The 10,437-nt window shown below is 58.1% G+C and overlaps 1 protein-coding gene across 1 annotated transcript in view; it reads right to left on the bottom strand.

The window, feature by feature from the left end:
- The window catches only part of COL18A1 (collagen type XVIII alpha 1 chain), a 19,507-nt gene that overhangs the window by 8,584 nt on the left and 486 nt on the right, over nt 1–10,437 (bottom strand). The window contains 14 exon segments of the mRNA XM_031064980.1: nt 2–139; nt 219–272; nt 410–496; nt 575–637; nt 727–753; nt 841–1,011; nt 1,108–1,134; nt 1,222–1,325; nt 1,427–1,502; nt 1,504–1,572; nt 1,754–1,813; nt 1,906–1,986; nt 4,604–5,148; nt 8,931–10,437. The exon segment at nt 8,931–10,437 is cut by the window's right edge and continues 486 nt beyond it. Coding sequence (XP_030920840.1) covers nt 2–139; nt 219–272; nt 410–496; nt 575–637; nt 727–753; nt 841–1,011; nt 1,108–1,134; nt 1,222–1,325; nt 1,427–1,502; nt 1,504–1,572; nt 1,754–1,813; nt 1,906–1,986; nt 4,604–5,148; nt 8,931–10,437 — 3,009 coding nt within the window.

Raw genomic sequence — 10,437 nt, 5'->3', positions numbered from 1 at the left:
GGGGCCCAGGGCTCCCGTCCCTGCCCGGCAGCCCAGGCGGTCCCGGCAGCTCCGTGCGGTTCATCCCAAACTGTCCTGGCTCCCCTGGCAAACCAGGCACGCCAGGTGGCCCTGGGGGACCAGGTGGCCCTCGTGGACCCTAGAAGAGACATGGGGGGCCATGGCTGAGGGTGTCCCCCCCTTCCCAGCTGGCAAGAACGGCACTCAGCCCCACTCACCCGCAGGCTCTCCAGGTCACCAGCGAAGCCAGAGCCCTCCATGTCGATGAAGGTCTGGGAGAGAAGCACAAGGGGGATGTCAGGGCACCTGGTGGCACTGGGGCTCGCCCAGGGGCTGGTGGGATCACTCTGCGCCTCTGTGGCTTGATGGACCCCCATCCCTCAAATCCCTGTGTCCCGGGGGCACCCACCAGCTTGTCATTCTTGGAGGAGGGTCCCGGTGGTCCTGGAGGGCCAGGTGGTCCAGGGGGTCCCCTCGGCCCCACGCCTGGGTCACCCTAGCACAGAGGAGAGAGTGCAGTTTGGGGGTGCAGCTGAGCTGGGACGAGAGGAAAGGGGGCAGCACTGGCACTCACCTTCTCCCCCTTCAGGCCCGGCTCCCCCGGCATCCCAGGGAACCCCGGGGGCCCCATTTCACCCTGCAAAGGGGAGCAGTGGGGGGTCAGCAGGTGGCAAGGCAAGGGGGTGGCCGTCCCCCATCACCCTGCCACCCCTCCACCGCACTTACGGGTTTGCCGTCCTCGCCAGGATCTCCCTAGGGATGGCAGAGAGGGGACAGGTCAGTGTGCAGGTGGGTAGAGTAGGGGGACGGGCACACCCTGTGTGGGGGGAATTGACTCACAGGCTCGCCATCCCTGCCAGGGGCTCCGTCCTTGCCCGGTGTCCCTGGAGGGCCAGTGACCTGCTCCACCACCGAGCCAGCGGCATGCCGAGAGAGGGTCCCGGGGAGTCCAGGGTCACCTGGTTCTCCTTTCTGGCCTTTAGAGCCAGGGTAGCCAAACCCAGCACTGCCCTAGGGAGGGGAGGGACACGGGAAAGGGTGGCAGGTCTCTGAGCTGGCAGCCTGGGTAGGGCGTGGCTCTGTGCCAGCTCCCCCAGTGATGCTCACCTTGACACCCAGGTCTCCTTTCTCGCCCTGAAGATCAGGAATAGAGAGAAGCATGGGTCAAACACAGACATGTCACTGGCACCTTCGAGCCCCTAGGGACCAGCTCGCACCCACCTTTTGGCCCTTGACACTGCCTGGCCCTACAATGCCACTGGTCCCCGAGTCCCCTTTCAAGCCACGTTCCCCCTTCTCCCCCTTTTCGCCTTTCCGACCGGCGCCTGTGGAAAAGCAAAAGGACCCAGTCGGGGCTGGGGACGGCCACACCACCACCATGTCCCCACTTGTGCACCCTGGGCAAGGGGAAAGCCGCTGGAATTACCTCCCGTGGAGACCCGCAGCGTCTCCTCTGCTCTGGTCCTCTCGGCTTGTCGCGGGGGCCCCCCGCCCCCCCCCCCCCCTGGGGCCGCTCCCCCCCGCCACGGGCGGGGAGGTCACGGGGACAGCGTCCAGTAGCCCTGGGACACCCTGCACCAACAACCAGGGGACACCATGACACCCCTCACCTCCCAGTGCCTTCCCATAAGGGACAGGTGCTGGGACACCATCAAGCATCCCATGAGCTCAGCCATGCAAGGCACTCAGCTCTCCGCACCGTGGGAATTTTGGGGTCCTGCCCTGAGCGCTACACCAGCGGGCAGCAACTCACCTCGACCTTGCCTGAGGGCCGCTGTCCACCGTCCATCCCACTGCCAAAATCCCCAGAGACCTGCATGTGCCCGTGAAGAAGGGGTGAGAGCTGAGCTGGGAGCATGGTGGGGGCACCCCTGAGCCCTCCCCGGCCATGCTGCCAGTGCTCACCTCTGTGTCATCCTCCTCTTCCTCGCACTGGCGCTCGGCCGCCCGAGGGTCCCCTCGGAGCTTCAAATCTGCAATCACCCCCTGCAAGGAGAGCGGGCATGGGTGGGGGACACGGACAAGCCACCCAGATGTGATGTGACCTGCTGTGCCACTCGGCCACCACATCCTCGAGGGGGAGAAAAAGGATGGATGAGATCTGCTGTCCGCACTGCAAGCAGCTGGGAAAGGTCACCACCCAGCTGGGGGCATTTGCTTGTGAGAGGAAATGATATAATTTTTTAATTATATATAAACTATGTATTTGTAATATATTTATTATATAACTTAATCTACTTATAATTCATTAGTATTATGTCACAGTCAGCCTAGCTGACCTGATCCCTATTTTCCTAAGTCCATCACATTTCCTTGTCTGGATGTGGTGCCCTGTGCTTTCAGGCCAGCTCAAATATTATTTTAGTTGTCTTGCCCAAAGAAGAGACACCAAGGGGGAGGTATCTCCTCTCTCAGAGTTCACTTCCCAGCATGGTCCCCTGTTCCTCCCCACTGAGATCAGATGGATGGGCAGCATCCCAGCTTGGCAGACTCCCATCCCAACAGCATCCCTGCGTCCCACCCTGCAGCGAGGACCCAGGCTGGGCTCTGGGATGTGCTGGGTGACCCCGCTTGCAGTGGGAGCTGTGGGGTTCAGGCTGGTACCCTCACCACCTCTCCTGCTGAGTCCCGGATGCTACGGAGGTTTGGCTGGAGGCAGCATCCTTAGGAAGGGATTTGTGGTGGTTTCTTGTATAAACAAGTGGCCTGGATGCACACGGTGCTTGCAAAACACAAATAAATAGCAAGGAAGTGCAGATTATCCCAGGAAATACAACACGTGGGCTCCAGAACCTGCCAGCTGTCCTTGTGTGGGGCAGGGCACTCAGCCGTGGCCAGAGAGCCCTCAGCAGAGGAAAAACAAGGAGCACAGCCAAAAGATCCCTGTAAAAGCTCTGCTGGGTGCCTGGCCGGGTCCTGGCTGCTACCTCTGCTCAGCCCATGTGATGCCAGCTCTGGCACATGGCTTGTCCAGCCACGCTGGTGGTGCTGGGCAGCGGCTGCAAGGCTGAAACCTGGGGCTTTCCAAAGGCATGGCAAAAAAGCCACTTCCAAGCCCTGAAGCGAGGCAGTCCCACAACAGATGGCGATAGGGGACCTTTGCAGCCTCTTTGCTCTGATAAAGAGAGCAGCAGCACCAAAGATCTTATAGTAAATCCACAGAATCATGGAATCGTTAAGGCTGGAAAAGCCCTCTAGGACCATCGAGTCCAACCATTAACCCAGCGCTGCCAGGTCCCCCACTAAACCATGTCCCCAGGTGACACTTCCAGCTGCAAACAAACCCTCCTGCCAGGCCCTAGCTGAGACCCCATTTGCCCCCGTGAGAGCTGCTGTCCCAGGGGCTTCTGCGTCACCTGCAGGCTTTCCCCCTCCAGGTTTCCTGCCACGGCCACAAAGGCGACTCAGGAAGGAGCAGAGGTGCCAGGACACTCCTCCAGCTGCCTCCCAGCAAATCCATCCTGAGGCTTGACCCAGGGCCAGGCTTTAATCCACTTGATGCCCCATTAGTTCCAGATAACAGGAGGCAGGGCTGGACAGTGATGGAAACACCACGAGTCAGATGCCGCTCCCCTCTCACCCAGCCAAGGCCTCCTTCCCTCCTCGGCTAGCTATTCCCCACGGGAAAACCGGGGCCGGGCAGTGGGATCAGGGGCTGGCAGGCCTGGGAGCATCACCTGCTAACAGGGTCTGCTCTGCTCCAGGCTGTTGCCGTGCCTCCCATATGGTGCCAAACCCCTCTCGCTGGGCAGAGGAGCTTCTCCACGGCCATGACCTGGCCCTCCCAGCATGTTCAAGAGCAAAGAAATTGCTCTTCAAGAGCAAAGAATTTGCTCTTCAAGGGAGCAATCGGAATCCCAGTGCAAACCAGCTTGTAGCCCATCAATGATTAACCCCTTCCTGGGGGAGCTTTCCTTGCCCAAAGCCATTCCAGGGGGAATGTGGCAGTACAGTCAGGATGATGTTTAAGCTCAGAAACGTGCCTTGCAGAACTCCACAGGAAAAACATTGATCCCCTCAGCAGAGCCTCTGTTGCTGGGCAAATCCTGCTCAGCTCAGGATAAACCTGAACATTCCTCTCCTCGAGTCCTGCAGGGAATTTCCATGTCAGCTGGGCATTTTCCCCACACTTTCCACAACCCTTATCTGGAACACGAGTCCTGCTCAAAGCACTGGCTGAGCTATCACATCCTTCCTCACCCTCCAAAGTCTTCCTGGAGATACCGCCCAACATCAGCCAGCAAAGATATGCTCCAGCCCAGGCATTTTTTCCATGTAAGGGAGACATTTTCCCAGACAAACCAGTTTCTCCACCAAAGGAGCTGGGTATTTTTAGGAATGGGAAGATCTGAAGAGGCTCCATGTATTTGCTGGGAAAAGGCAATGGTGGGAGCTGCATGGCAACCCCATGTCCTCCTGCCAGCTCGAGAGCTTTGCCTTGGTGAGCCCCAAGACAGTAAATCAGTGGCATCTCAAGCCACCTCCATGTCACATGTTCCCTTTGCCAGGGACACACATGGAGCTGGTTGTCTCCTGGGCATGGGCGGTGTCACACCTCTCCAGGCTTTTGGGAGATACTCCTTGGGGTGACCCAAGCTCTTACCTGGTATTTATCTGGGTCAGCCCCTCCAGCCTGAGCAACAAAGAGCCCAGAGCCCTCTTCCAACTCCATCTCATCCGGGGAGCGCTCGAAGCGGACACGCTCGTACTCCTCACAGTCCAGGTAGAGGACAACTTCCTCCTCCTCCACGCTGATGGCAAAGCGCGTCCACTGGTTGAGCAGGGTGGGCACGGTGAAGGTGGCGGCCGGGTAGGAGCTGGGCGAGCCCGGCTCCGTGTAGTAGAAGATGATCTGCTGCTGGCCCGCGCGCAGCTCCGAGAGCTTGACGCCCACGTAGATGATGCTCTGTGAGGAGTCCGTGACGGCGAAGAGCACGCCGGCCCGGGGCGTGGTGGGCTGGATGTGGAACAGCAGCGAGAAGTCTCGGTAGAAAGGGCTCGGCAGGTGGTACCGGGCCACCTGGCCCGTGTTGGCGTTGGGACCAAAGACGTAGCCAGGGTTGTTGTCGGGGCCATAAATTCTGTGGATCTCCTCCGTCGGCGGGTCCCCAATCAGCTCCAGCAGGCTGATCTCAGCACTCAGGCTCTCTGCAAGGAGGAAGGACAGGGGATGGTCTCAGGTCCAGCCAAGGATGGTCACTCAGCAAGGACACCCCTGCCCGTGCCTCCCAAATACGCTGTCCTTCAGCGGCTCCCTCCACTCACCGGCCCCAAGATTTGTGTGTTGGCCAAGACAGTGGCCTTCAGCTGCTCCCACTACATCATTCAGATACATCTCCCAAAATGCTCCCCATTCCCAGCTGCTGGCCCTCCAACCACAGCTGGGACAGCCCAGAATCATAGTATGACTTGGGTGGGAAGGGACCTTAAAGACCATCTCGTTTCCATCCCCTTGCCATGAGCAAGGACACAATCCACTAGACCAGGTTGCTCAGATTCCCTGAGATGGGATAAAACCGACGGCGTCTTGCCCATGGTGGGGAGATGCTGCTGGAGCACCAGGATGCTGAACCACCATGGAGCCCCGGGGCAGTGTGTTGCATCCATACTCATTCCAGGACCACAGTGACCCCTCGCGTCATCCCAGGACAAGATCCAATGGTCACTGCAGCTGGGAATAAATCAGAGCCATCCCCTCGCAACACCCTGGGAACGCAGCTCAAGCCAGCTCAGCTGCCCAGATGCTCTCAATTTGGAGGTCGCCTCCTTTCCCAACTCCTATTGAGAATTAGGGAATTGGGGAAGTTCTGCTGGAGAGAGTCTCTCCTACCCAGCACAGCTGAACATCTGGTGAGGGTGAGCCAGCGCTGTGTCCGCCAGCTCCCGTTGTTCTGGCAGCCAGCACATCCTCATCGCCCACACACCGGGCGCTGGATTCCTCCTCTCCTATGTCAACTGCTTGGGGCCAGTGCCAGCTCCAAAGGAGAGGCTTTTTAACCTCTCCTTTCCTGGGAGGGAGGAAACCCAACCACCCTGGCTCCGAAACTGCTGAAGGAACTGCACTGGGAATGGATGCTCAGAGCTGAGTTTTGGCCCCATCGCGAGCCAGGAGCAGGGGCTGACACAATTCAGTGTCCCCAGCTCCATCGCTGATTTTCACGGGAGCAATGAGGAGTGGGGGAAATCAGAGGTGTATCCTGAGGTAACCTGGGCTGAACCCAGGAGGATCAGCCAGGAACCTCCACCCAACTCTGGAGCCAGGAATTTTCCTCTAAAGCTCTGTAAAAAAAAGAAAAAAGAAAAAGAAAAAAGAAAAAAGAAAAAAGAAAAAAGAAAAAAGAAAAAAGAAAAAAGAAAAAAGAAAAAAGAAAAAAGAAAAAAGAAAAAAGAAAAGGAAGAGGAAAAGGAAGAGAAAAAGGAAAAGGGAAAGGAAAAAGAAAAAGAAAAAGAAAAAGAAAAAGAAAAAGAAAAAGAAAAAGAAAAAGAAAAAGAAAAAGAAAAAGAAAAAGAAAAAGAAAAAGAAAAAGAAAAAGAAAAAGAAAAAGAAAAAGAAAAAGAAAAAGAAAAAGAAAAAGAAAAAGAAAAAGAAAAAGAAAAAGAAAAAGAAAAAGAAAAAGAAAAAGAAAAAGAAAAAGAAAAAGAAAAAGAAAATCAGCCCAGCCTTGCCCAGCCCAAAAGGAAAACACATCTCTTGGGATGGTGATGAAAACCTGGGTGCCTCTTCCAAAGCCTGAGACAGGGAACATTCCCAGGCTCCCCTACTGCCAAGCCCCAATGCCAGCAACAGACCCAGGACAGGGACCCAGCAGTGGGGACATAAGAACTGCCACCAACTAAAGGTGGGGGCAAACTTTTGCTCTGTCAGAGCCAGACACACTGATCCTCTGAAACTCTGTCTCTGAAACTGCTCTGTGTCCACCCTGCTCCCCAAGCCCCCAGTCCCTCCCAACCTTGGCACCCCAAAACTGAACACCTGACTGGGAGAAAATCTCCTTCCCAGTCTTTCCACCAGCTCTGCACTGGGATCAGGCTTCCCCATGGGGCATCCCCAGTCTGCTGAGAGGAGAACCTCTGGATCCTGGAGTCCAGCACCCTTTCAGTCCCAGATGTGCACAGCCCTACACCAAACCCGACTGGGTCAGTGAGTGGGGCTCCCCCAAACTCTCAGCCTGTCACCCACCCTTGGGTCACCCCATGCTCAGCACCTCACAAGCTCATTCCAACTGCTAATGCCAGGATGCAGGGACTGCGTTTATCTGGGGTTGGAGGAAGTCAAATTCATGGCAGCTTTAAGGGAAAAGGAAACCAGAGCTTCCTCCCAGGGGTCCCCACGGGTGTAAGAGCCAGTGCTGCAATTCCTGCAGCCAGACAAGTCACTGTGTCCCCCCCAGGGCTCAGGATGATGGACCCACTGAAAGAGGCTTTTGTTAGCAGGACAATTTGCAACCATTCTCCCCTTGGAGCTGCAGCCGGCTCTGGGAGCCTCCCTCCTCCTCAAACATGCCACTCGCCCCCGAGCCCGGGGTGGGAGCTGGGTGCTAGCACTTCCCAAAGCAAATGAACTTTTTTCCTGTGTGACAGAAGCTGGATGGGGACTGGGGAGCAGAGGGGTAAGGGGAGACCCCTTCAAATGTCTGCTCCCCTGCAAAAGCCAAGCGGCCCTTCTCATTCCCAGAGCTTTCAGGCCACACCTGCTTTTTCCAAAGGGCTTCCAGAACCCAAACATCACAGCCCATCATCCCTGTGGCAAACTGGGCATGCACCAGAGAACATGGAGAGTTGGTGGGGACCACAGTGAGTTTGGTGCTGTCATGGGATGGCTGCGGGGATGTCTCTGGACACAGTGAATCTGCCATTGGAAATGTCCCCAGGATGCTCCAAGACACCTTCCCGCTCTGCCATGACCTTCCTGGCTGACCTGAGCCCAGGCTGCCAGCGTGGGATTCAGGGGACCCCCAGCACACAGCAGCACATCAAGTCACTCCCTGTGGTACACCACAGCCCCCACATTCCCCACTCATTCCTGACGCTGCCCATCCAAGCAACCACAGTGCAGTCCCAGATAGGAATGCACCTCCTCTGCAAGCATCCCCACGATCCCAGTGCATCCCCCACAAACAGAGCCTCTTTGACACCGAGGGGACCCTGTCCTCGACCCTGCTTTGCCAGCCCCCAGTCTCGGGATTCCTCCTTGGCATCTCCCGGCCATCCCCCGAGGGCGCAGGGGTCGGCACGGGAACACAGCCTCATTCAGAGGCTTTGGCAGGCGGGGGGGAGCTCCAGCTTTCATCCCAACTGCATTTCTCCAAGCACCAGCCACCCCCCTCCGCACTCCCTCCTCTCACCCCCTGCCCTGTCTGGGTCCCTAGAAGGTCACAGCCACCGAACGATGAAGCTGGGGGTGAAGTAACCTCTCCCTCTTTTCCAAGCAGCAGGGATCAAACATTAGCCGCTATCGAGTGAACATCGAGTGAATCATTAACCCCAAAGGGCTGCTCCGGGAGAGGGGAGCGTGTGGGCATGGCCGAGGGTCACCTTGAAACCTCCTCGCCACCACGGTGCTGCGGCTGGATGGCCACAGGGTCTGCGTCCTTGCCCTGCTCCTGCAGGGAGCTGCCAGCTCTCCAAGTGCTCTGATCCCAGCCAGGACACCCCAAAGCCCTGTGGCACCTGGAAACTGGCCCTGAATGCCAGCACGGTGCGCTTGGGGAGCATCCCCTGTGCTGGGGGGATGTGATTCACCAGGAGCGATGCTCGGTCTTGAGAAGGGAGCCAAAACTCAGTGGTTCTGCTTGGAAAAGCCAAGGCTGGATAGAAAGTGATTTTGGATTCGGCAGCATCCCATGGGCACAAGGCAGAAGCATCCCCCAGCGCCTGGGGGAGTCTGGGCAGGGGAGACACAACACAGGGACATTGCCCAGCCACGTTACCTGCAGAAGCATTAATAAAGACACAAGAAACCCCTTCATCCTCCTCAGGGAGAGCATCGCAAGGCAGAGGCAGGCGCCTGCCGGCCAAGGGAGTCCAACACAGGTCTCTGACGGCCTCGCAGAAGCCCTGGCACGGCGGGGGGGTTATGGGGACCGAGGGGCTACAGCCGGGGAGCAGCAGCAAGCAGAGGAACCACTCCAGGTAGCGATGGCACCGCGACTCAAGCAGCCCCTCCCACTCATGCAAAGCCGCCCGAATTTCCTCCTCGCTGCCATGCTGAAGGTAATTTGGCACTCGGACGTGCCTGGTGCCCAGCACGCTGCAGAAGGGCAGGTGGGTCGGGATGGGCTGGCACCGGCTGGCCACTGGCATCAGTCCTGGAAAGAAGGATGTGAGCCCCGCGCCGTCACTCCTGTAGAGCTGCATGGTAGCGCTTAGTAAATCGAACTCCAGAGGGACAGAGTTATCGGCAGCAGGAGAATCCACACCCTTATCCACCCTCTGGTCAGGCCAAGGGGGGCTCTGGCTCCCGCTCCTGCTGGCCAGAGCCAGCCCTGGGTGGCCAGTGCCATGCCATGGGTTCCGTGATGCTGCGGGGAAGTAATGGGGAGGTTGTGCCAAGGGGTCCTGGAAAGGCACCGCCTGCTCACGGGTGCTGTCACCTGGTGAGAAAGGAAAAGGGGCACTACCTGGCTGGAGACCCGCTGGTCTCTGCAAGGACACCTGTGTCTCCATTGTAGGAGTTCCCGTCCCCAGGAACTGTGGGTCTTCAGGGGTCACTGTCCTCAGGAGCTGTGGGTTCTCAGTGTTCCCCAGAAGCTCTGGGTTCTCAGTGGTCACTGTCCTCAGGAGCTCAGTGTTCCTCATCACCAGGAGCTGCAGATTCTCAGTGGTCCTCGTGCCTGGGAGCTCTGCGTCCTCGGTGGTCCCTGTCCCCAAGGGCTGTGGGTCCTCAGTGGTCCCTGTCCCCAAGGGCTGTGGGTCCTTGGTGTGCCCTGCCACCAGGAGCTGCAGGTTTGTGGTACTCACCACCCCCAGGAGCTGTGGGTCCTCAGTGGTGCCCAACCCCAGCAGCTGCAGGTCCTCAGTAGCCCCTGACTGGGGGTCCTCGGTGGTTCCCATCCTCGGGAGCTGTGGGTTCTCAGTGGTCCCTGACCCCAAGAGCTGTGGATCCTTCGGGGTCACTGACCCCAGGAACTGGGGGTCTTCAGTGGTCCTCATTCTCAGGAGTAGCAGGTGCTCAGTGGTCCCTGTCTCCAGCAGCTGCAGGTCCTCGGTGGTTCCTGACCACAAGAGCTGGGGGTCCTCAGTATTCCCTGATCCCAAGAACTGCAGGTCCTCAGTGGTCCCTGATGCCAGGAGCTGGGGGTCCTTGTGGGTCCCTGTCCCCAGGAGCTGGGGGTCGTCAGTGGGGCTGCTGGCCGCCTGCTGTCCTGGGGCAGGTGACGTGCTGCGGAGAGGAGCGATGCTCGGCCACGCCGGGCCCTCCACCGGCCCTGTGGCCTT

The sequence above is a fragment of the Geospiza fortis genome, unplaced genomic scaffold (assembly GCF_000277835.1).
Source record: "Geospiza fortis unplaced genomic scaffold, GeoFor_1.0 scaffold474, whole genome shotgun sequence".
Taxonomy (NCBI): domain Eukaryota; kingdom Metazoa; phylum Chordata; class Aves; order Passeriformes; family Thraupidae; genus Geospiza; species Geospiza fortis.
This window is presented reverse-complemented; position numbering and strand designations above follow the sequence as displayed.